The sequence below is a fragment of the Micromys minutus genome, assembly GCF_963924665.1.
Source record: "Micromys minutus genome assembly, chromosome: 18".
Lineage (NCBI taxonomy): Eukaryota > Metazoa > Chordata > Mammalia > Rodentia > Muridae > Micromys > Micromys minutus.
The window spans coordinates 40,279,270-40,306,040 of record NC_137953.1 but is presented as its reverse complement, the minus strand read 5'-3'; the positions used below and the strand labels follow the sequence as shown (position 1 = coordinate 40,306,040).

The following is a 26,771-nucleotide window of genomic DNA, read 5'->3' as shown; positions in this document are numbered from 1 at the left end:
AGCTGGAGAAGGGGCGTGGCATAGGAGGGAAATTCATGCCTTCCTTCACTTTCTGCTCTTAGTTTTTGCTTAGTTTGCCTTTCTGCTCTTAGTTTTGCTGTTGCAGAGGGCACTCTTGGCAAGAAGTCCTTCTCTTGAGAGCCACCAGCTGCAGAGGACGACCTAAAATAGCAGCAGGTGGGAAGGAGACCGGCCACAGTGTTACAAGAGGGCGCAAGCATCATAGAATCAAGGAAAACAGCCCCAGCTCTCCCATTACCGCCTAAGCTCTGGGGGCTGCATTTCCTCCGGCGAGACGTGAGCGGCCACTGGGAGGCTGAATCGGTTACTTTTCTGTTTGAAATTTGCTGTGATAAAATACCCTAACCAGACACAACGTGCAGTTGACTGTGGCTTACAGTTCCAGACAAAGAGTGCATAGTCGAGAATGAGGTGCAGCAGCCGGAAGCTGTGAGATCTCCTCTCCATCGCATATAGGAAGTAGACAGAGCAAACTAGAAGGGAGCAAGTCTGTGACCCCCAAAGCCCACCCCCTCTGACATACTTCCTCCAGCAAGATCTGAATTTCAGATAAGCAATGCACGATATTCTTATAGCACAGGAATGTCCCGTGCAGGGGTACACACATGCACACACATATGCGTACACACACACAGCTTGAATAAGAAGCATCTTTGGTGGTGGGTGTAAATTCAGATTGCTGTAGCAAAATCACCATAGGCTGGGGGCTGGAACAACAGACAGCGGTTTCTTACAGGTCTGGGAACTTCCAGAATGAACGCACAGGCAGATCCAGGTCCTAGGAAGCGCTTGCACCAGCGTCCATGCCTTCTCTCCCCACACTCATGGCTTTTCTCGGTGCTCCCCAGAGAGAGGGAGGGGGCGGGAGCTCTTGCCCACGCTGCTTGTGAGCAGGAGTGTGCATTGTGGGTGCTGAGGAATGCAAAGCCACACTACTCAAGTTCACCTCCTGTTCTGATCCCGAGCAGAGCCAACTCCATCCCACAAGTACAATGTCTTTTCTGGGACTTTCTGTGGTCACCCAAGGAGGATGTAGCACCGCATGCTCTCAGACTTGAGCACGGAGAACCCGAAGTTTTTGTCTCTCTAGCACTATTCGCAGAAACGCATGCTGCTGCGTCTCCATCTATTGGCCTATGCTCCAAAGCTGCCTCTGCCCCTCATTTGCTGAGCACTGTGAGTTTGCTCACCTGTGGCTCCTCATGCCAGGGTTACATTTCTGGAACCGGGAGATTTCCTCTGGTGTTTTCTTTAAAGTGTCCCATGACTGATATCCAGCGCCAGCAAGAACGCTTGTGTCTAACTCTTTTCTCCTGAGCTGGTGCACAAAAATACCTGTTGGGGCTGGAGGGATCATGGAGCAGTTAAAAGCACATACTGTTCTTGTAGGGAACCAGGTTTTAGTCCCAGCATGCCCACAGCGTCCCAGGGCATCTAGTGCCCTCTTCTGGCCATCACAGGCACTGCATGCAAGTGAATGCACAGCACAGCAGACACATACATTTATATAAAATCAAAGTAAGTAAAAAAAGAGCCTCAATTCTCAATGATTCTTGAAATCTGGTATCAGACATGATTTGGGCATTTAGATATCACTCTTGACGAACAAGGGTTTATTTTAATGGAGGACAGCTTTTTCCCTGCCTGGCTTGGACTTGGCCCTCCTCCCCACCTTTACCCTGACCTTTGAAAATAGACTGATTGGACAATATGGATCTAAAGATGTGTGTGCATGTGCGTGCACACACACACACGTGCACATGTGCGTGTGTACGGGGATCCTATTATAATAAATTTCATCACAGTGGAGACCTTTTTCTAGAACATTCTGAGCCCAGACAATGGCTCATTTATTTGAAGTCATATCAAAAGCAACAGAACTCCAGGTCAACAAGAGTTGATTGCAAAGGGATTTATGACATATGGGCGGGGGCAGGAGACAGTGCTGGGAGGGACATTTAATGATAGATTCTGGGCAGGTAGAAGGTGACCTTGCAAACAAACCTAAGACGGTCAGCAGGAAATGCTGTGACATCCTGTGGGGCAAGACCCACCTACTACAGTGTGAGACAGAAGAAGCCCAGGAGCCCTGCCTGGGAGGATGTTTGGGTAAATATTTGGGCAGCTCTTGGCTGCTGCTGCTACACTGGTGAACTGAGCTGGAGACCAGAGGAAATGGCTCTTGTCTCCTGGGCCCTCCAATGATACATTTTGATAAACATCCAGACAGGCTGACTCTGGCCCAGGCTCTGTGAATGGATTACATATTCCACAACCAGCAGAGACCATGCTCTAGGCATGGTGGCAGAGAGGGGGCAGGAAGCAGGAGGGCGGGAGGAGTTTGGAAACCGGCTGTCTAAATTTAACAGGCAGTGGCTTTTAGGCCAAGTGGATAAAAAATAAATTCCAGTGCTCAGAGCTCTTATCTCCATTTACCGTTTCTCTAAACAGTGAGTGACCTACTCTGACTCTTGGGGTAGATTATCAACAAAAAGCACACAGGAAGTAGGGGTGGGTGGACGGTAAACCGTGAGCCACTCCGCCTTCTGTGGCATTTACTTGGTCTGACAGAGTGGCTAAAATGTGCCGGGGTCACAGAGCTGTCTTTGAGCAGGTGAGGTATGACCCTTGTACATCAGATCAGCTCAGAGATGGAGGCACCTTGGGGTCACCCCGCTGTTGACAAAGGTACATCTGCTAATATCACACAGCATTTCCTGCCACATCCGTGACCTACAGCATGTGACAGACAACTCGTGTTCCCTGTATTTGGTCTGTTCCCAGTCCTTTCAGGACACAGGACACATGGTGTGTGAGTTTCACAATACTCCCTGTCAATCACTTCTTCTGTTCACCTTTGCCTGTTCACTGGTGTCTGTCCTGGCCCCTCTTCTCCCCTAGCTGGCAATGTGCTAGCCTTCCACAGTACTGTCCCTGGCCCTCGATAAGGGGTGACCCATGTCACTACAGCAAATACTCAAGATGATCAACTAGTAAAGCCAAAAAGGGTTGTTTGGGCTCCCAGTTGTGAGGTCTTGGTTACAGGCCTTCGTTACCTAGAACAGGCAGGGCTCAGTGGAGGGAAGCCTTTAACTCGTGGCTGAGAAGCTAACAGAAGGGGAATGAGCTAGGGTCCTGCTATCCCCTTCGAGGTCAACCTTCTAACAACCGGATGACCTCACCTTAAGCCCTGCCACCTATATTCCCACCACTTCCAGAAAGCACGGGGCTGCTGCTCTCCTGGGTGAACTCTAACACACGGACTGACGGATGGGTTAGAGTCAGACAGATTACAGCAACCTGAGATGCTGTTCCGAGTCCCTTACTCTCTACTGACCCAGCCATCTCCACTGGGCAGTTTTCCTTCTTTTAATCCTCAAGGGCACAGATACTTTCTTCCCACTTCTAGGCACAAGCTGCTGGCTCTAGAGGGTGTGTGGCCCTATCACAGATCTTCAGGTACCCAGTGCCTCCTCTACTGGGTGGATCCTGTTTCCAGCTTTCTCTCAGTCACCATCAGGGAAGCCTGGGGAGCCTTCCCTGTGGACCTTGATATCCCAAGCCACCCTCTACTCTTCCTTTCTCTTCACCACAGTGATTGTGATACCCAGGCTCCAAATAAGAATTCCCTTGGGGAGCTTGGAAAACACCATTTGGATCTGACTGCCTTGGGGCGACCCCACCCCATCCTAGCACCAGCAGACAGCACCAAGATGGAGGTGCCTAGCTCACGTTCTCGGGCTGTGCTTGGAGCTCCTTGTTTCCGCAATAACCCCCTGCCTTGTTTCCCAGCTCTTCCTGCTCCATCTATCCTTCTTCCTGTCCTTGTCAGATCACAGAAATGCCATTTTCACTGTGTTACCTCCACCCTTCCGAAGCCACCAGTGGCCCCACCAGAACAATAAATCTTTGCATGAACAAATGAATGGCCTCCACGACGAACAATGAATTCCATATGCTCAGGGACTGCATCTTATCTTCTCTTCCCCACCCCCCCCCCACCTCCCACGAGCTGCTTAGCAATGTCTATCTGTGGACTGAGTGAATAAATACATTTTCCCTGCAAATTAAATGCAGTCCACTCTTTCTCTACACCCAGAGAGCAGGCTGGGCGATTTAACGATCATTTACAAAAGGGCTTATTTCTCTAAGCATCGAATACAATCAACTGAATGATTCATGCTAATGAAGAGGACAGAATGCTAAAGATCATGAAACAGCAGCTAATTCAAAAACGTAAGTCTGCTTGATGCCAGAATGCACTTTTGCTCAGGGGTACTTGCAGTGCATTTAACTGGGGCAATTTTTATAAGATATGCTTTTTTAGATATATGTCTTACTTGTTCCCATCACCCCCTACATCACCCCCAAGGCGCACACTAGTTGAATAAACAATTCAACTCCCAAAACAGCACCCAAGTTTGTTATCCCCGGGATAGTTAAAAGTGCTAGACTTCAGACTATCAGAATGGATAAAGGGAAGATGTGTGTGGGGGGGGGGGGGACTTGGAGTTGGAATAAATACGGGAAAACTAAGATGTCAACTTGCTGCATTTTGACGGATTCATCCCCCAAATTTCAGGCATCACAAACCATTTGTAAAACTGTTTTTTGAAATATCTACTGAGTTGATATTTGGGACCCTGTAGTTTTTTATTCCTGGACACGTACCCCAGGAACCCGTGTACAAGCTCACCCAAAAGCATGGGTGAGAATACTCACATCAGCTTTGTTCATGATGCCTCCAAACTGGAAGCTACCCACAAGGGTAACGGCGGCACCCGTGAGAGTGCTCAGTGGCAGCACCCCGACTAGGGTGGACAATGCCCTGGGTTCATCCTCAGCACAAAGAAACAGCAAAAGGCAGAGGGAGTGCTAAAGCTAACACGGACAGATCACAGACAGTTCTGAGCAAAAGGCGGCCGACGGCCCGCTTACTAAACACGCCATTGATAAAAGCTGGGGGGAGGGGGAGCCATTTCTGTGTCCTATGTCAGGTACTTCGGAAATGGCTGAGTGGGGCACAGAGCACTACAGTGTTCTGGAATGTTCTATGTCTTTGTCTGGAAGACCTGGACTCAGTCTCTTTTTACTGTAGCCACGTGGCCTGGACTGGGACGCTTAACCTCTGAGACGCTGGGAGGGTGGGGGGATTCCATTACAAGATGGACAACAGAGGTGGCCCTGTGTATACAGGATGTGGGATCTCTGATGAGGACAGAGCCTCACAAGATGAAATCCTGTGGCTTTTATTCTGTAAAGGCAAGACCCTATAGAGGGTTGGCACAGTTGATGACGTTCAACCCGGGCCTTAGGGGAGAGAGATGATGAAGCTGGTGGTGGTGATGGTGAGGATGATGATGTGTATATGTGTGTTCATGTGAGCATGTTGAATACATGTGTGCATATGGTATGGGGTATGTATACTGTGTGGTATGTTGTATGTATGTGTATATGTGGTGTATGTATGAGTGTGTAGTATGTTGTGTATGTATATGGTGCATGTGTGGTACGTGATATGTGTGTGATAAGTGTGTGGGGTGTGTGTGTGTGTGATATTTGGTGTGTATGTGATATGTGGTGTGTAATATGTGTGTGGTATGAGGTATGTGTGTATGAGTGTATGGTACATGGTAATGGGTGTGTGTGGTATATGTAATATGGTTGTGTATGTATGTAGTATATGTGTGTATGTGGTATGTGGTATGTGTGTATATGTGAGTGTGTGTATGTGTGTATGTGTGTGTGTATGTGTGTGTGTGTGTGTGTGTGGTATGCGGATGAGTGTGAGTATGCCTATGCAAATGTTATCTTCTTTCCTTTGTCCCCTCAGCTAAACCCTTAATGGCTTCCAAACCCAGGCCCACCTGAAACATTCTCTTTGTGAGAAGTGACTTCTGGCTCTTTTCTGTTAATGTGGATATAAATAGCTGCCATGCGCACTCCTCGTGGCTTCCTCTAAGCTATGAATGTATTTCTGCTTCTAACTGCCAAGTTTTCTAAAACTAGCATACAATACTTTTGGAGCATTGCTGCATAAGCCAGAAAACTTAAGAGAAGAGTGTGTATATGAATGAGCACGTGCGTGCGTGTACACACATACACCCTATATCCAGGGTCTTGTGGCTTCTCACTCAGAGGCTGAAACAGCTGACAGGAATCCACTGGACAAACTTCTATGAAATCTGAGAGATGAACCCTCAGTTGGGAGAAGTTAGAGGAAGCCAGTGAGACCACAGAGCAGATAGGGAAAACCCAGGACAGGCAGGGAGACCCCAGGACAGGCATGGAGACCCCAAGACAGGCAGTGTCTTAGTCAAAGAGTTTTTTATTGCTGTAATGAAACACCATGACCAAGAAACACCATGTGGAGGAAAGGGTTTATTCAGCTTACACTTCCACATTGCTGTTCATCACTAAAGGAAGTTAGAACAGGAATTCACACAGGGCAGGACAGGAACCTGGAAGCAGGAGCTGAAGCAGAGGCCATGGAGGGATGCTGCCTCCTGGCTTGCTTCCCCTGGCTTGCTCAGCCTGCTTTCTTATAGAACACAGGACCACCAGCCCAGGGATGCACCACCCACATTGGCTGGAACCTCCCCCCTTGATCACTAGTTGAGAAAATGCCTTACAGCTGGATCTCATGGAAGGATTTCCTCAACTGAGGCTCCTTTTTCTCTGGTGACTCTAACTTGTATCAAGTGGGCACACAAAACCCACCAATACAGACTGGGAGAAGCCAGGCCCTGTGCCTCAAGGAAGGTTTTGCTCCTCAGTTTGTTGTGAAAGGGACAGGGACATCACACTTTCCACAGGTCTGTTTCATGCTATGGTCTGCACTCCCCAGAGAATCCAGGTACATGGGACCTTTTTCTTCCTGTGTCCATATTTCCCCCAACTATCCCTAAACTTAAAAGATTTCCTAATTTCCTGCTTTTAGAGAGAAAGGAGACATCACTAGGCCCTGTTTGTACAACACTGGAGTAGCCATGGCATGTGGGGGAGGGAGGATTATCAGTGTCACTTGCTGCTGCTGCAAAGGATCAATCAGAGCCAGCCATGTTTATTTCTGTTGACAAGAACATGTTAACATTTCCACGAGGTCCAGGAATCTACAGGAGAAAAGTCTTTGTAATTCAATATCCTTATCTTCATTTACCCTTCAGGTCACATCTGTGCATACAGCTAGTGTGTGGAAATGTGTCAATTTATGTGTGTATCTAGCTTTCAAGGAACACAATGATACTTAATACACACAAAAATCCTAATGTAACAGGGGAGGGGTTAAAAAAATCTAAATGTAGAAACATAAGGCTACCAGGAAAGGGAAATATTGTTTTCCACTTAAAAGACGTGTCAATAGCCTGGGTGTGGTGACACCTACCCGTATTCCCAGCATGTGGGAAACTGAGGCATGAAATCACAAGTTCATGGCCTCTGATGGCTACAAGGCAAAAGACCCTATCTCAAAAAGGAAATAAAACAAAACCAAAAGTTTAATAAATTCCATATAGGGAGCTGGAGAAATGGTTCAGGGGTTAACAGCCCCTGCAGAGGAACTCTTGTAGAGCACCCTGGTTCAATTCCCAGCACCCACCCACTGGCTCACAAGCATCCGTAACTCCAGTTCCAGGGGATCTGACACCTTTTCCTGAACTCATGGGGGCATCAGGCACATAAAAAGTATACATACACACATGCAGGCAAAACATACACATAAAAAAGAAAAAAAAAATTTTAAGACTATGAGGCCAAAAATCAGGGCTGGAGAGAGGGCTCAGCGGTTGAGAGCACTGACTGCTCTTCCAGAGGTCCTGGGTTCAAATCCCAGCACCCACATGGTGGCTCACACCTGTCTATAACTCCAGTTCCAGGGACTCTGTTGCCCTCACACAGACATACATTAGTCAACACACCAAAGAACATAAAGTAAAAATAAATTAATTTGTAAAAAGAGGCCAAAACCCAAAGAAATAAAACTAGAACTTACTGACCAGTGAAGACCAAACATAAATGAAAATATCCCTGGAAACCAAGGGATCTTCATGTGTGGATGGAAACATGGGGGGGTCCCATGTGCTTTTAAATCTTCCATTTTCCTGATGTTTAATTTTTTACTTTCTAGGAGCACAGAAATTCATTTTATAAAGTAAATCCCAGTTGATATGACTTTAATAAGCCTTGAGAGTCACTTTCTTACTAACACTCCTTACAGAAGACAGATATCTCTTCTCCAAAGGAGTCCTGCCAGTGGGTGTATCCCATCAGAAACACCAACCAGTTTGTTACAGTTCCCATTTGTATCCTGCAGTTGCCCTTCCTGTGGGGCGGGACATCTGAGGTGACCTACTGATGCTATCCTAGCAGCTGGGTCAAACTCATAACTTGTGGAACATGTCCTTCACTCGTGGAACATTCAGGCTCTCCAAAGACTGGCCAGGGAGAGGGAGAGATGGGGATTCTTCGTGGGGAAAAGGTGGGTTTCAGGTTCCTTACTTCTAAGTTTGGAGGCTGCAGAATCCAGATGACTTCATAATATCTTTCAGAAACTTAGATGTTCAACATGTTGCCTGACTGGAAGTAAGAGACTATTCCTACTCAGCTCCCAAAGTTATCCTGGCCCTCCAGAGCAAGCAGAGCCCACCCCACTGTCCCCTTAACTCTTCTACCCTCTGTTCCCCACTTCCTAGACATCCTCATGAATATTAAACAACAGTTAGAAACTGGGACAACAGCCTGGGGTGGGCTAGTCATAGCTCAGTGTAGTCCCTCTGTCTCTTTGTAGTGTGTGTGTGTGTGTGTGTGTGTGTGCACGTATGAGTGTGATAGTGGCATGCTTATTCATGTTTGTACATGTGGAGGTCAGAGGTCAACATGAGGTAGCGGTCATTCTCTACCCCTTTTCCCCTGAGACAGATCATGCCATGTCAGCTACACTGGCTTGTCATTGAGCTCTGGGATCCTCTATCTCTGTCCCCAGTCTTGGGGTACAGAGCAGGCTACCATGCCTGGTTTTTATATGCAAGGGATTTGAACTCCAGTTCTCAAGCTTGTTTAACAAGCACTTACCCACTGAGCCATCTTACCAGCTCCAACAGATGCTATTTCTATTTTAAACATGTTGAGTGAGTCTTCAGCTTTTTCTTCCAAGGATGTGTGTGTGAGTGTGTGTGTATGTGTATGTGTGTGTGTGTGTGTGTGTGTGTGTGTGTGTGTGAGAGAGAGAGAGAGAGAGAGAAAGAGAGAGAGAGAGAGGGAGGTGAGTTTTCTCTCTTTGAAACGGGATCTCTCACTGAACCAAACTGGCTGACCATCAAAACCTAGGTTTCCTCCTGCCTCTTTCTCGCTAGCATAGGGATAACAGAAGTGGTCCTCAACCTGTGGACTGTGACCTTTTTGGGGATTGAAGAACCCTTTCCCAGGGGTCACCTAAGACCATCTACATATGAGATATTTACAATTCACAGCATTTCATCACTGCACTAAAAATAAAATGAGCCATGATTCTTTAAAAACAGCCAAGTCCCCTGATAGAACTGCAGTATCTGTTTAATCCTAGTTTAAAGTACCAGCCACACACTGTTCTTTATGAAGGCCAGCGTGGACATGGCTCCCTCTGGGTTGTGCCTGCGATGTGCCCTCTTTCCCCATCTCTCCCTCATCCACTCGGCTTGGGGACCCATTCATTCCTTTACGCAAGCTGAATGAGAAGCTCTGTTCCTCCCAAGCCTCTCCTCTAGTGACGTCTCCTGCCACGATCTGTTTGAAGTGCAGGTCCCCAAAGGACAGAGCCCTTGTCACTCTGGATCTCTGGCACCGAGCCCGGCTGCTGTCAAAGGTGTTCACGGTGCCGGTGCCGCGTGGAAAGTGCTCAGAACACTCTCAGCAAGACTGAGCTGGAAGATTTCCTCCCAGGCTCGCTCCCCCCTCCTCCAGATACAATGATTTCTAAGGTCCCTTTCAGGAACTGGGGACTCTCTATTTCCCATCCCCTGGCTGCCCTCTGCTGGCAGGCTCAGCTCAGGCCATTTACGTCCCTGAGATCCTGGACTTTCATTGCCCGGCCTGGATTTAACTCAAATGAAGGGTGTGTTTCTTTATCTTGTATGTTTACACTTCCTATGTTCCCGGAAGGCTCCAAGGGCCCCACTACAGGCCGCTAAACCCCCAGAATGTCAGAATCCAGGGCCGTCATGATGCTGGAAGGTGCACTGAGTCAAAGTTTAAAGGCAGTGAAAGCCAAGGCAGAGAAAGAATAAATGCAGGCATTGACTTTATAATGGAGGTGTCGGCCCCCCAATGAGCATCTCTCTTTTAAAAAATCCGGAGAGTTTATAATCACACAAGTTGAGTTGGGAGCCAGCACCATTTATCCATCAGAGAAACAAATACACACGAGAGAGAGAGAGAGAGAGAGAGAGAGAGAGAGAGAGAGAGAGAGAGAGAGAGAGAGACAGAGAGAGAGACAGAGAGACAGAGAGACAGAGGGAGAGAGAGACAGAGACAGAGAGAGACAGAGGGAGAGACACACAGAGAGACAGAGGGAGACAGAGGGAGAGAGAGACAGAGAGAGACAGAGGGAGAGAGAGACAGAGACAGAGAGAGACAGAGGGAGAGACACACAGAGAGAGACAGAGGGAGACAGAGGAAGAGAGAGACAGAGAGAGACAGAGGGAGACAGAGGAAGAGAGAGACAGAGAGAGACAGAGGGAGAGAGTGAGACAGAGAGACAGAGGGAGAGAGTGAGACAGAGAGAGAGACAGAGGGAGAGAGAGAGGAGAGAGACACAAAGAGAGAGAGAGACAGACAGAGAGACCTTCATTATGGTATAGTCACCATGTCCCTCCCTCCCTTGTTTGTCTCTCACATTCCTACATTTGTTAGGACTGCTGTGGTTACAGACAGCTGTCACTGACTTGATCCACAAGTGGGAACCTGCTTGGAGCAGATAGCACACCAGGACCATGAACTCTTATGAGCCACCAGGAAATGATCTCTGTCCTTCGCCTCTGCTTCTCTCTTTACATCTAATTTGTTTCTTGAGCCAACTGGCGTTTTATGCTCAGTAACCCATGAAGCAGAAGGTGGCCACCAACAGCTCATGACCTACCCATTCTCAACTCCAGGCTCCTTTTTCTTTGTCCCAATCCAGATTTCTATACTGGTCCCCTCAGACTAACTAGCCACGTCTTGCAGAGCTGACTATACAGTTTGTGAGGCCTAAAGCAAAATGCAAATGTGTGACTCTTAACCCCAAAGATAGGAGGACTGCTAACCATGCAGGTGGAGCACAGCTCACTTTCCTCCAAGGTCTCTTGTTTGTCTTGGCACTGGTTCATTTCTACTCAGTGTCATCCTTAGTAAAGAAAGAAAGATCACCTAAATTTTCAATTATTTGCTTGAGTTTTTCCACCCATCTTTATATCATACAAAGCCAGTTTCCAAAGCTGCTTGCAGGACCACAGTAATTCATGTTCAGTGAACTTAGCGGCCAGAGGTCACAAACAAACCAAACTGCTGAAGGAAAGCCAAAGAGAAAGTGTCCCGAACTCCCAAGCGTCTCTGGGCCTGGACTGGGCTGAGGGAGTCCAGACCTTCACAGGATCCTGAACCCCAGTCCCAAGCCTGGCTGAGGGTAGGGTCTAAGGCAAGTCAGTCCAGGTGTCTCCCCTCCCCACAGTCCCCACAGCAGACCACTACCTCCAGAAGTCTTGGATCTATGTGCCTTCCGGCCAGTCCCACCACATACCCATCTCTTCCAGCTTGAAGCTAAGATGACCACCGTGGTCACCCCAAGATGGTGTGATTTGTGAACCCCATCCACATTCTCTCGTGTCTGTGTCTAAGGGTCAGGACAGAGAATTCCTCCAGGAGAGGCAGTTATCCAAGCTCCAGAACATGCGCCCAAGTTCTTTTCAACTTTACTCCAGAGCACAAATGTAACAGTGAACTTATTAGGAGTCTCAAGACAACAATCACAGAGCACCAGCTCCCCAACACGGGGAACGCCAAATAAGAGCCCCGAGTGGAGGCGAGCAAGCACTGGGAAAGCCAGGCAATGGCTGACATTTTCTATTACAAAGTGCAAATATCTTCTTTGCCTTCCTTGCCTCATGAGCATCCACAGCCTAGGGGGTGGCGGCAGGGGAAGGAGATATTCAACTACATACATGTGCTGCAAACCGGCGCGTGATGACCCATCATTATCGGCCGTGTCTTATTGAGAGGCTGAACCATCATAGATTAGCTAAAGTATTTCTTATAGGCGTCAAGACCCCAGGTGTCCTGACCCTACTTCCTCTCCTGCCACTCGCTTTTCTGCATTTATACCAGTTTCCCAGGTAACACTGCAGCTGCCCCAGGATTCTCATCAGGGGACTGGAGGTGCCCTACCTAGTGGTATGGCCTTGTGGTCGCCTGGTTGTGGGCCTCTTTCCTGCAAGTAGAGGAAAGTCACCTGGGGCCCGTCTGTGGACTTGCTCTGTGCCTGCCTCTTGCTGCTCTGCAGAGGAGAGGGCACAGAAGAAAGACCTCCCCATACCTGAAATGAGTGAGGCTGTCACCCAGTGTGTTCGTTACCTCTCTCCCCACGGCAAGACACCTGACACGTAGGGAAATCGTGATGCCACCATGGAGTGACAGGAGCTTCGGTGGCATTTGCTCATAAGACCAGGAAGCAAACCAGGACCAAGGCCTGCCTCTACTTACCTACTTCCAGAAGCTAGGCTTCACGTCTTAAAGACCCCTGACCACTCTAATTAATGCTCCAAACCATCTGCAGAAGCAAGTGTTCAAAGCATGAGCCTGTGAGAGCATTTCAGAAATGAACAGTAGCACCTGTCAGAAAACACACACACACACACACACACACACACACACCGTGTGTAGTGGCAGGCTGGGGGTACATGGATCACACCCTGCTCCCCCCATGGGATACCCACACCACACACCAATCTGCCCTCCCCTTGAGAGTCATCAGATGTTAAGAACCCCGACAACTGCACTCCCAAAATTTAATCAGTCTTTTCCAACTTCTAATCTGATGTTCGAGAAACAGACTCTTTACTATTTTGCAATTTTTTTTTCGCTGTGACTTATATTCTTCCTCTTGGGCTTTGCCTTTTCATACCCTTTGACAGCTTTTTGTCTGAGCTGTCTCTTCTTGCTGGTATATTACAGCTTTGGAGGGTTTTGTCAACTGTTCATCCTTGCTAACTGTTGCAAGCTTTCATTCTTTGCCACATCCCTGTGTGTCTCTCGGCTTTTCCGCTGTACCAATTACCATCCAGGTGACAGCCTCTCAGAGCCACAGCTTTCTCATTTGAGACTCGGGGGAATCTGCCACCTTGCTTTGCTGGAAGCATTAAACAAGAGCACAGGCTTGCTGTGCTTAACCATGCCGTCAGCTCCCATAAATGGGACTGTAACTGTAGCCTTAGTGTCTGCCTTTGTTGCTTTTCCTGTTGCTGTGATCAAAATGCTGACAAGGCCCAAGGGACAATGGTTTATTTTAGGTTTCAGTTCCAAGTTACAGCCCATCGTGGTGGAGAAGTCAAGGAGTCAGGAGCTTAAAGGTCACATGTTCAGTCAGAGCAGTGAAAGTATTCGAGCCAATGCTCAACTTGTCTTCCCCGCTCCGACAGCCCAGGATCCCAGCCCAGGGAATGGTGTCACCCACAGTGGGTGGACCTTCTCCCTCAACTAACCCTATTGAGTTAACGCACTGCAAGCCCATCTTCCAGATGACTCTCCCTTCTGTCAAGTTGAGAACACAAACCCTCACATCAGATCTCGCCATGGTACAGCCAAAGATCCCCAAGTCCAAGGTGCACTTGTCTTCAGTAATATAAAACACCAAGAAATGAATCAAACAGAGCATGCTGGGGCTACTGTGAGGCCATCTGGGTGGACTCCACTTTTCATCTTGTAGGATTTGCACAGAAATGTTTGTTGAAGCTGGACTCAGAGCTCATGGGGGGAAAAAAAGACCAAAAGCTTGAGATTCCTTCTAACACAACCTCCTTTTGTCTGCTTCCTGCCTCAGCCAGCCCCTGAGTACCACAACCTGCAGGAAGGTCTGCCCTATCTGGACATGGTGGTTGCAGAGACCCTGAGGATGTACCCACCGGCTTTCAGGTACATCCACGTCCCCTTGAGCATCACTGTTTGGGGCCTTCACTGACCACCCGTTATCACACATCCCTAAATGGCTGGGTTGGTTGGGTTCCTAGGTTTCTTTGTATCCCCTGGGGCACCAGACACAAGGCCTGAAAAGTCTGGCCCATTCTCCTGTAGGTTAACTACCTTTACCAAATATCACTAGCCTTTGCATGGCTTTTCTTCTCATCCCAACCTTGTCTCTTTGGCCTCCCAGCCCTTGACGATGATCACCCCGCCCATTGATCCGTTCATCTTTCACTCACCCATCGTCGTACATTCTGTGCATGGCATTAGAAAATTCGCCTACACACAAAACAGGCCAAAGCCCCTTGGAGGGGGCACTTAGCAGAGGGCCATCTGAGTCTAGAATGTAGAATGTTCCTTCCCTGGTGTCCAAGAGCTCCTTGCTGGAGCTCTTGCATCAGACTTCATAACAAGGCTTTCTTTTTTCAAAGATTTGTTTATTTTGTGTGTGTGTGTGTGTGTGTGTGTGTGTGTGTGTGTGTGTGTGCGCGAGTGCATATGGACTTATGTGCACCACTAGCAAGGACTTTTAAAAAACTGTTTATTTTTATGTGCACGTGTGCCTGCATGGGTTATGTGCACCACTTGCTTGTGGGTGCAGGCAGAGGCTGAAGGGCATCAGAGCCCGGGAGTTTCAGGAAGTTGTGAGCCACCGGATATTGATGCTGGGAACTGAACCTGGGGAGAACAATGAGCTCTTAATGGCTGAGCCTTTTCTCCAGCCCCACAGCGAGGGCTTCCGAGCTGTGACTGCCCTACAGGTTACACTCTGGGACACGATTCGGCACTCACAGCAGGTCACTAACACATCATCACACCAACCTGCAAATCAGATCAGTAACCAGGTCTACTTCTTCCCAACGCTCCCAAACCAAGCACCCCAAGGGGGAAAGGTATCTTAACCAGGGTCCCTTGAAGGTAGTGAGACCGTGAGCAGACTTCACAGAAACAGCACGAACCGCTGAATCATTCCTCACAAACTTCACTCAGCACTCCTTCAAATACCACACAGACCATATGGAGATAGCTTTTGTCATTTGTGATGTGAGGGTAGCTCAAAGGGATGTTTCAAACCACAACATAGCAGGTGTATGTACAGATATAATCCAAAGAGGCCCAGAAGCAAATACAGTAAGCTGCCGCCACAACAGTTGAGGGCCTCTTGATACAGATCAGCTCAGTAATTCAAATTCCTACTCTTCTGATGCTGGCATGAAGACCCAAGTCTATGGCCCTCCTGTGGCTTTCTGAGGAGCCACAAGTAACCTGATGTCCAATCCTTCTTCTTCTTCATGATTTATATCCAGCTTTCCTCCCACAGGACTTGCAGGCAACTGGTATTCGCTGCAAAATGCAAATTCAAAATGAAATCCAAAACAAATCATTCGGTAGTAAAAGAGAACAAGGCGGCTTCAAGGACCATCTCTGAGTCCCAGGACTGACTGGCAGCGAGTGGGGTTGGGTCTTGCCATAGTTGCTGAGATTCCAGGAAAAGGGGGAACTGGCTCAGCTCAACAGCTGTATCTCCACAGCAGGGGGAAAATGATATAAATTGGTCAACACTACACCATTTCAGGCTGGGTGTGGTGTGCACACCTTTAACACCAGCACTCAGAAGCAGAGGCCGGTAGACCTCTGTGAGTTCCAGTCATAGTGAGGACCTATCTCAAATTTTTAAAAAAGGAAAAAAAAAATGTTTCCCAGATCAAGAATTCACCTCATGACTGGACATGGCGGTGCACCCCTATAATCCCAGGTAACACTCGAGCAGAAAGGATCATGATTTACAGGCTAGCTTGATCTGCATACAAAGATCCTATCTTGAAAAATAAATATCTAAAAATCCCCCCGGGGGTCTCATCTAGGTGACACATTAAGGGATGAGGGGAACAAGCTCAAAAATAAAACCCACAGGACAGACACTTCAGCGTGTGGACACCGCCCCAAAGCCTCCTTACTGTAACTTAATAGATATTTCTATCTCCCATCTTAGGTTTCAAATGGATGAGACTCAGACTATGATTTATTTATCTGGCTTTTGTGAAATTTCTGGGTGAATGACCCCAGTCTAACTTTCTAATAGCTAGACTGGCTACTTCCCCATTTGTGCTCCCCAAATACTCGCTGTTTCAGTCTCCCAGCAGTCCGTCCCTACCTGTGACCCCCCACCCAAGTAACTCAAAGGCTGCCTCCTCTGTTCTCCCCAGTAACTGACTGTGGCCAGTTTTATTTAACCAAGTTTTAAATTGGGGGGAGGGGTTACACAACAAAGGCTGGCCTACCTGGGAATTTGCTCCTCTACTCCCGGTGGTTTCTTAAGAAAGCATGTTGTTGACTTCCACACGCCGGCATGGCTTACCTGGAAGCTTACAACAGCAGGTAGCAAAGACCTGACCACTGTCAGTTGTTCCTAAGCCTTACACAGCATAGCTCACGAGTCAAACAGGAGACCCACCAACACCATGTGAGGCCAGCTCTTTTCCCCAGCTTGCAGGGGGTCCTGCATGCTGCTCCTAGTAGATCTTAGGAAGGACAGAAAGGTGGAGTTACCAGGGCATGGCCCTGTGTCTTCTGGAACTGAGGTTGGGAATTTCATAGTCCATATACTAGCTGAGTTTTAAGTTCTAGGTTTTGGAGTCAGCTACAAGCCTCATTCTGAAGGTGTCAGAGGCTTTGGATCTAGATGAGGTCCCTAGCCTGGCTTCTTACTGTTTCTGAGGCATCCAAAACAGAAAGATTAAACAAACAGAGGAAGCCATAGTTACTCATAATTCCTTTTGTGAGTGAAACCAACATATCATTGCACCCTGTCTGATAATCATATTTCCTCTAAGGAATTTAGGGATGCTTAAGTCTATCACTTGACATAAACACCAGCATCTGATTATCTTTAACATGGGGGTGGGAGTGCTCTGAGCAGGTGTACATGCACATGTGTAAGAGTGACCAATCACAGATGTCATCCTCAGGAGTGCCACCCATCACCTTTGAGACAGGTCTCTTTGGCCTGAAGTTCATCCATTAGGTAAGATTTCTGGCTTCCCCAGCAGTGGGATTTCACACCTACCACACATCCATCATCAAACTCGGGTGTGTGTGCTGGCAAGGCATGCACTTGCCAACTGAGCCATTGCCCCATATAGAAATCACAAGAATAATATGCTTCCACTTACAAACCAAACCAAACCCTAGATGATATAGAAGGTGCTAAAGAAAATGGACTTCCAGCCCTACTCAGTACCATACCCCAGAAGAGACCATGGTAGCTTAGGCATTGAGTTGGCCAGTTTTCCATTGAGAGAGACAACTTAAAGAAGGAAAGATTTGTACTGACTGGTGGTTCCATCCACGGTGAGCTTGCTCCATTCCATTCAAGCCTGTGGCAAGACAGAAACTCCCCTGTGGAAGGGCATGGTGGAGGAAGGCTGCTTACTTCATTAAAGTCCAGAAAGAGAAAAGGGGGAGAGAAAGAAAGAGAAACAAGGGGAGAGGGTGGGATAAGAAGGAAAGGTAGAAGAAAAGAGGAAGGGGGAGACAGAGGGGAAAAGAGAGGGGGAAGGGAAAGCAAGAAGGAGAAAGAAGAGCAAAACAAACAAGAGGGGCAAAGGAGGCTAGAAACAAGATAGATCCTTCTTTGGCGGGCACCAACCTGTATCCTCCAACCTGGCCCACTGCCTAGTTTCCAATGCCACTAAATTATAAATTCCATCAATGGATCAATTAATTCTCTGATAAGTTCAGAGCCCCCATAATCCAGTGGCTTCCCCTAAGATCCGCCTTAGGGGCACAGTACATTGGGAACCACTGCTTCAAGCAAGTGACCCTTGGAGGGGAGCACTTCATATTCAGACCATATATGGAAGGTTATTGTTCTAAAAATATTATATCCACATGCAAGCATATATAGTCTACTTCTGAGAAATAAAACATGCTTAGACAAAACAAACAATCTGGTTGGATGTTTTCTACCAGATGAGGAAAATGCCCAGAGTCTAGGGCAGTGGTTCTTAACCTGTGAGTCACCACCCCTTTGGAGGTTAAATGACCTTTTCACAGGGAACACCTAAGAGCATCAGAAAACACAAGATATTTACATTATAATTCATAACAGTTGTTAAATTAGAGTTATGAAATAGGAATGAAAATAATTTTATGGCTGGAGGTCACAACATGAGGAACTGTATAAAAGGGTCACAGCATTAGGAAGGTTGAGAACCATTACTCTAGGGTGATAGTTGACCAACAGTGGGTGTCTTAGTTGGGGTTTTATTGCTGTAAAGAGACACCATGACCAAGGCAACTCTTACAAAAGGACAACATTTAACTGGAGATGGCTTACAATTTCAGAGGTTCAGTCCATTAGCATCATGACAGCCTGAAGACAGACAAGGGGCTGAAGAAGGAGCTGAGAGTTCTACAGCTCTACATCTTAATCCAAAGGTGGCCAGATAGAGACTATCTTCTGCAAGCAGCCAGGAGGAGGGTCTCTTCCGACTGGGCAGAGCTTGAGTATAGAAGCCCTCAAAGCCTGCCTACACAGTGACGCACTTCCTCCCACAAGGCCACACCTCCTAATAGTGCCACTTCCCATTGGCCAAGCAGTGGATAGACTTATACTAGAGAACTGCTCCCCTGAAAATGGTTCAAATGATAGTTTATGTTATTCACAAAGTAATAAATAAACAAACCTTACCAAGACTAGTTCTAATGCTGAAATATTCCAGAGTTGTCGTAACAGGCAAACACCCTAATTCTAGTCATCCTTATATACTATTTTAAGTATTTAGAGCACAGAAGGCTTCCCACTAATTCTAGGCCCTTACTGAGAGAAGTACAGGAGTGAGAAGGTATAGGAGCTGGGAGCAGGTAGATGAACAGGCAGACGGGAGGAGTGCACAGCTTCCAGTACCCTAGCCTGGTAAGGGAACCAGGTCTTTTCTACACAGGGAAGGTGTCTGTGAGACTGACTATGGCCCAGGCTAGTCTCTGTCTCTCTCTCTCTCTCTCTCTCTCTCTCTCTCTCTCTCTCTCTCTCTCTCTCTCTCTCTCTCTCTCTTAGAATCTTCGGTGGTTGTCTTTTAAAGTTTTATTTATGTATGTATACACTATTGCTGTCTTCAGACACACCAGAAGAGGGCATCATGTAGTTGCTGGGAATTGAACTCAGGACCTTTGGAAGAGCAGTCAGTGCTCTAAACCACTGAGCCATCTTTCCAGCCTGTTTCCTTCTCTTAATCACGGCTTCTTTAATGATGAGCAGTGGTCCAGGAAGGGAGGAAAAAGCTGCCAGTGCCCATGGGGTGGGCTGCATAATACTTCTAAGGATCCTGATGAGGACCATCCATGGGAGAGGAAGAGAAAAGCCAGACGGCAGGGGTGGACCACCAGATGTGAAGGAGAAAACTGGGGGTAATCGAAAGAGGCTTGATTGCAGATGTCAGGATGAGAAAGTTGAGAATCTCCTGTACCCCCTCGGATACCTGCCCTTGAAAGGTAGCTCTGCACCCCAGTGCAGATGGCCACCCAGCCTCACTTCACCTGCAAATGAGAAGTGGCTAAAGTGAGAAGGATGAGGAAGGGCTTTCGTTTACTGAGACAGGAAGGTGAAGTTTGAAAGAAACCATTAGAGCACCATGGCCCAACTGTAGTTGGAGAGGAGAGAGATGGTAAAGGGGGGTGTTGAAGAGAAAACAGTACCTGCAATGCCACCTTTGTCCAAAACAAAGCTTTGTCCTATCTTTAAAATTCTCTATAAACTCTAACCAGAGCTCTGAAGAGGCTGTTCTCAAGATTAAAAACCTAAAGATTGCATGCTTGCACCCTAAAATAAGCAAAAAGGGTCTGCAGTTCTCTGCCTCTAGTTCCATTTCCAGAAACATATTTCTAGTCCCAGTCATAACAGGGAAGAGAGGCACGGCTGGGAAGTCAGGGAAGGACATCACAGGGTCTGGAGCCTGGTCTCCAGTGGTGATGTGATTAGAGAAGAGGCTGGGGTTCTGTGAATACAGACAAGCAAAGGGCTTGAAAGGATGCAGTAGTTGATACATGTCTGCTCTATCTCAAACTTGGACAGATTAATCAGTTGTATCTGCTTCTGAAAGCAAGCAGTAGTTTTACTTCTGAGTCCTACTTGGCAGGATGCATCTAGAGTCCTAACTTCTGGGGCAAAAACTCGAAGGAAGAGGCCAGAAATTATATCTAATCCAGGTGGTTTCCATGTTCAGGCCTAAGGGTGGAATCCTAAGTATCTTAGGGTTTTACTGCTGTGAACAGACACCATGACCGAGGCAGCTCTTATAAGGACAACATCTAACTGGGGCTGGCTTACAGGTTCAGAGGTTCAGTCCATTATCATTAAGGCAGAAATATGGCAGTATCCAGGCAGGCATGGTGCAGGAGGAGCTGAGAGTTCTATGTCTTCATCTGAAGGCTGCCAGGAAAAGAGTGACTTCTAGGCAGCTAGGATGAGGGTCTTAAAGCCCACACCCACAGTGACACACCTACTCCAACCGGGCCACTGCTTCTAACAGTGCCACCCCTGTGCTGAGCACATGCAAACCACAACACTAAGGCTACAGAACTGTACAGCTAGATTTTAGGTTAGATTTCTGGCCCATGGCAATAAGACAAAACTCAAGAGAATTATGTTGGTTTTGTGTGTGTATGTTTTTTTTTAATTATTTATTAATTCAGACACACCAGAAGAGGGCATCAGATCTCACTACTGATGGTTGTGAGCCACCATGTGGTTGCTGGGAATTGAACTCAGGACCTCTGGAAGAACAGTCAGTGCTCTTAACCACTGAGCCATCTCTCCAGCCCTGGTTTGTAGGTTTTAAGGAAAGGAGTTTATGCACTCTTTAGTAATGGTTGTTGTGAGCTGTGGCAAGACAAGACACAGAATCTAGGAACCTTGAGCAATCATCACAGACAGGCCATGGAGGAGAGCCAGCAAAGGTGGCTCAGAAGATCCAACTCTCGTCTTAGTCCTGGCTCTACACTCCTTGCAATCTGAGCAGGCAAATATCTCATGCTGTAAAAGCAGCTTCTACTCCCTCACCTGCTCATGATCTCAGTCACAGGTTCCGTCCCAAGCTTGTCATCCCAAAATGCACCCAGATTCCTGGTTTCTGATCTGCTTCCTCTTAGTCACAGCTTTATTCTATGAAATATAGTTACATTAGTCGGGATTCTCAAAAGGAACAGAACTGAACGAATACACACACACACACACACACACACACACACACACACACACACACACACACACAATTAGAGTGGCTTACAGCTGTGGTGTTAGTCTAACAATGGCTGTCTCCTGAGAGAAAGGCCAAGAATCTGAGAGATGTTCATTCCATGAGACTGGATGTTGCTGGAGTCCTAGGGAAGTCCCAGAGAGCTTAAGGTTTTTAATGTGCACAGGAATCCTGAAGAGGCAGATTCAGTGATGGAGTGGTTTATCAGCAGGGCAGATGAGCTTGCCAGTGAGCATGAGGACAAGCAGGCAAAAAGCCAAGCTTCTCCATGCCCTTTTATGATGGCTGCCGTTAGAAGGTATGGCCTGGATTTAGGGTGTGTCCCAAACAGACCAAGAAAAGTCCCTCACAAGTGTGCCCTGCTGCTTCAGTTTTGATTCCAGATGTCAAGTTGACAACCGAGATTATCCCCTAGCGGCTGAGCCACCATTAGTCGATGGCACATAGGGCTAAGAGAAGATATAGGTTGCATGTCCACAGGATGAGCCACCATTATTTTCAAGATCTCATCATGAGAACCAACCACAGAGTTGTGGGTAGAGGCTAGAAGCCAGACAACAGGGCTACACTACCAGATGAGAGATGTGGGGTAATTAGAGGAGGCTTAACTGTGAGTGGGGAGACGAGAGAGGCAGTCAATTGGCCGGAAGGCACCTCTGTAACCCCCAGGTCCATGGAGAGATCCACAGTGCTGAGCCCATGGATGTGCCATTATCACCAAGGGTCATACACATCACAAGGGCCTTGAGACTGGAGGCTCCTTGAGAGAAGGGGGTTATGGGACAAAAATGTTTTCTAAATGGTTCACTTTGGGAAGAGAGCTGGGTCCCGTATTACCAACAGCACCCCATACTCTTGGGTCCCCTAACACCCTGAGGCCCCTACCTGCTTGCACACTGGCAAGGTTTCCTGCCTCCGCCTCACAGGTTCACACGGGAGGCAGCACGGGACTGTGAGGTGTCGGGACAGCACATCCCTGCAGGTACAGTGCTGGAGATAGCTGTGGGTGCCCTGCACCATGACCCAGACTACTGGCCATACCCGGAGACCTTTGACCCTGAAAGGTAAGTGAATTCTGTCTAGAACAGGGTCCCTGAGGAATGTGAGTGTATGGGATAGAAATCTTGCCATAGAGACATCAACCAGGAGGCAAAGGCATAGCCATCCTCAAAGATCACAGCAATTCCAAAGGAAAAGCTGAATCCAGAGATCTAGTACGACAGCAAAATGCACAATTGATCAAAGGATCAATATCTGTTGTTTTTCCAAGCCAGAACACGGGAGGCAGAGTGGCGGTAGTTGTTTTAGGTTTTTAGATTTCAATACCAATTATATGTATCATGTGTCTCTGGATGCAAGTATGTGCATGTGAGTGTAGGCACCTACGAGGCTGGAAGAACTTCAGGTCTGATGGGGCTGCAGCATAGGCAGGTGTGAGCTGCCCAGCATAAGTACCGGGAGCCAAACCCCAGTCCTCTACAAGAGTGGTACATGATCTGAACTACTGAACCAGCTCTCCCCCTTTCTTGTTGCACAAGAAAGCCACAAAGCACCACCCCATTCAGTGCATTCACATCAGCATTGCTGTCCTTTAACTCTAAATTCATGAGATCCAAAAGACCTGGATCTGCTTCCTTTCATGGACACAGGTCTGGCCCCTTGTCAACTGCACTCTGTGGCATAAATACCTGGGCAGCCCTCACACCCTGCTCCTTGTCAGAATCAGTCACTTTTCCTTCTGCTGTGACCCACTAGTAGATGCAGTTAAGGTACTACTGTAGGTCTCCCTCTCCTGACTCCATCTGAACCCAGCCCACTTCTCCAACCTGCTTAAGGGCTGAGACTCAGATAACTAGCCTCCCCCATCTCAGTGGGTCCTACGAACATGGTAAAGATTCATAGCCAGAAACAGCAGCTGTGGGGCTCAGGGCATCACAAGAAAACATAAAAGTGATAAGAAACTAGCTGGCCGTCACAGATTGTTAACTATCACTTAGATCCATGGAACTAGGGATGAGATCTCATGGCAAACCTAACCAACCATTCTACTGTTAGTCCAAATCTTGAGGCTTTGAGTATAAAAGTATTTTTAATTCCCCTGACGTAATTGTTGTCTTAGAGCTTACTGCTGAGTAAGTTCACCCTTTCTACTTCTTTCTGAACTCTGGGTAGTTCAACTCAGCTGATCTGGCTCAAAATACCTCTTCAAGATGACTGATTTAAATGGGTTTCTCTCAGCTTCTAAGTGAATAGCTCTGCTTGTCCTCAGACTAACTCTGGCACTTGGTTCTAATCCAGCTCCGTATTCTCTGGCTTCAACTGCCTTTGTTGACCAACAATGGACTGCATAAACTCATGGACAAACTCAGCTCTCTTGCACTACAGACTCCACGGCCCCAAGCTGACTGACTTCCAACTCCGCTCTCCCTCCACACACTGCTCGTAAACAGCCTCCCTGTCCTGTCTGTTCTCCTGAGAGTTGGTTGTACCCTATCATTCTGTCAAATCTTTCTCTGATTCATCACTTTGTCAGTCCCTCAATTAGAGGTCACTTTCAAACATGGCTGCTTCCTTCTACAAACTAATCTTACCTTCATTGTTTAGGATTAAAGATGTGTAACTACGGACATTGTTTTTATTCTAGCCAGAGCAGCCATGTCACTGAATTAAAATTCCTCAACATCCAGGGCCTCAAGTTTCCTACATCTAGACCAGCAAAGCCATGCTAGCAGGGAGGCAGCTACCAGTCTTCAATGAGATGACATGTTGCACCCCTGGGAAGGCTTCAGGGATGTGGCCAAAGTGCCTAAAATCCTTTCTAAGAAGAAATGAGAAGAATTGTGTGGTCCAATGTAAGGGGGAGGTGAGGCCCGATAGAGTCAGGATATGTTGTTGGTCAAGTCTTAGAATTCTGGATTATATCCTGGCTTCATATACCCTTGGATAACTTCCTAGGTGAGGTGTACACTCATCTGATGATCTGAATGGATCAGTGCTCTAAGATTGGGCAGAACATGCTGGTGATCAGAAGCTACTAGTTACCCAGAACCTGAAGGGCAGTCCTAGACACAGGATCTTGTTGGCCTTGATGAGGGAAAGGGATCTCACATGAAGGAGAAACTCAGCTGGGAATGGGACTTTAGATCACCAGTTCTCAACCTGTCTCCACCCCTCTGGAAGTCATATATCAGATATTTATATTACAATTCGTAACAGTAGCAAAATTAGTTACAAAATGGCTATGAAATAATTTTATGATCACCACAACATGAGAAACTGTATTAAAGAGTCACAGCATTAAGGCTGGGAGTCACTGCTTTAGGTAGAGCAGGTGTTTCAGGCCAACTGTAACCTTCCCCTGACCCTTAGGTTCACAGCAGAGGCCCGGCTTCAGCAGAGACCGTTCACATATCTGCCCTTTGGAGCTGGGCCCAGGAGCTGCCTTGGAGTATGGCTGGGGCTGCTGGTGGTCAAGCTGACGCTACTCCAGGTCCTCCACAAGTTCCGCTTTGAAGCCAGCCCTGAGACTCAGGTGAGGGTCTGATATTCCAGGGTGGGGCCACCCTGCTTCTCTGCCCCATAGTTTGTCAGCTTCTTCTAGGGCTGGTCTAGTCCCTCTCAGGGACGCCCATCTCTTGATGAAACAGCAGCTTCCGTTTCATCCTCCATGTGCTCAGATGATGCTGTTCCGTAACCCCCATGTTGTTTTATTAGCATCACCCTCAGTACAACAGCATATGTCGTAACGACCACCCACAGCTTTAAAACGTTCAGCTTTTTCTATAGAAGCCAGGCGCCCTCCCTCTGGCACCTTCTGACTCCAAAGGTCTTGTCTCCCAGCCCGCAGCAAAATTTTCTCAAGCCGTACCTCAGGAGAGGCTCTAAGAAAGTTTTCTGGCAGAGAATGGTTAACTTTGTCCAATATCTTAATTTACTATATTCCAGGTTCCACTTCGGCTAGAATCCAAATCTGCTCTGGGCCCCCAAAATGGAGTCTCCATCAAGATTGTGTCGCACTGATAGAGAAGGAGGTGAGAAGAGGAAGCTCTGTAATGGTGACATCCGCACATCACTGTGAGGGTGGCGCCCAAGATTCAAATGAAAGCCTCATGTGGAGATGGGCAGGTTATAGGAACATATAGCTGAGGGTGATTAAAAGGGTTCATGTGTGGGAGCATAAGTTATTTATGTCACAGTTATAAATGTTTAATAAACATTTGTCATGCTTTATTTTGAAATTATCAGTGAGGTTCAAGCCATGGTTTTCTTGGGACAGAGATTAAAGGGAAAGGTCATTTTGATTAAACCAAGGGTAAGGTGTCACAGGAAGTCCTGGCTTCAGGACAGAGGTATTCTACAGTGCTGGGACACAGGGACACGTAGGTGAATAGTCCTGACAGCACAGGTATAGGCTTTTTTAGCTTCTCATGGATTTCAGAGAAATAATGTATGTAGACACTCAGCCTCCAAAGCAGCTCCAAAACCTCACTATACTTTGATTAAATAAAGACAGAGATTGATTGGAAGCTTCCACAGATAGAATAACACGGGTTAAAGGACACTGTTGACTCTCTTGATAGTTGGCCCTGGGAAACTCACTGGAGATAAACATTCCTGGAGACCTCCAGACCCCCTCACTTCCCTGAGAGTTCTCCCGGTCCCTGGCCACTCTACAGCCACTGCAGACCTAACAATGTGCACAGGTCCTGCTGAAGGACGGTCCAAAGCCTGTGTGGGGTGGGGGTGTGGGTGGGCATTTGATGAGATGTGTTAAAATGATATCTGCTGCCAAGGTGTACAGGATTAGAAGGTTCTGTGAGGACCCAGTTGGGATCTACCAGAAGGTTTTGAATACTACATTCTATTTCCTGCCACTTGGTTATTGGTGTTACAAAGAATAGAGTGGGAAGTATGTGGGGCTAGAAAGGAAACTGAGGGTCCAAACTGCCATCAAGGGATGGGAGTCCAGTGATTCTAACACAGTCTTGTTCCTATTCACAGCAGACAAGGGAAGGCAGATGGGTCCCAGGTCTATAAATGCAGGAACAGTCTTTCCTTCCCAACTCCACAAAACCAGGCAACTGTTCAGTGCTCTAAGCTCCTCCCTAACATTGTCAGACCAAACAGTGGTCTCCACCACTCACAGGACCCAATAAATGCCCTCTCCACCCCCTACCCCCACCATCACCACAAGACCAAGAGCTCAAACAAAACAATGAACCATCCAGGATGTGATGGAGTCACACTGTCTCCAGCTATGTGGCTGATCCTAAAATGGGGCTTATGTTTCTCTTCATCTGTGGACTGATT

At 47.4% G+C, this 26,771-nt stretch overlaps 1 protein-coding gene across 2 annotated transcripts in view; it reads left to right on the top strand.

Moving 5' to 3' along the window:
- TBXAS1 (thromboxane A synthase 1) overlaps nucleotides 1–25,702 on the top strand; it is a gene marked incomplete at its 5' end in the record, with an annotated part of 163,723 nt that extends 138,021 nt beyond the window's left edge. For both annotated transcript variants that reach the window (XM_080932157.1, XM_080932156.1), the window contains 4 exons: nucleotides 14,066–14,157; nucleotides 22,388–22,525; nucleotides 24,831–24,993; nucleotides 25,407–25,702. In XM_080932157.1, coding sequence (XP_080788283.1) covers nucleotides 14,066–14,157; nucleotides 22,388–22,525; nucleotides 24,831–24,993; nucleotides 25,407–25,481 — 468 coding nt within the window. In that variant the 3' untranslated portion in view covers nucleotides 25,482–25,702. The remainder of the gene's footprint in view (nucleotides 1–14,065; nucleotides 14,158–22,387; nucleotides 22,526–24,830; nucleotides 24,994–25,406) is intronic.
- Between the last annotated feature and the right edge of the window lie 1,069 nt (nucleotides 25,703–26,771).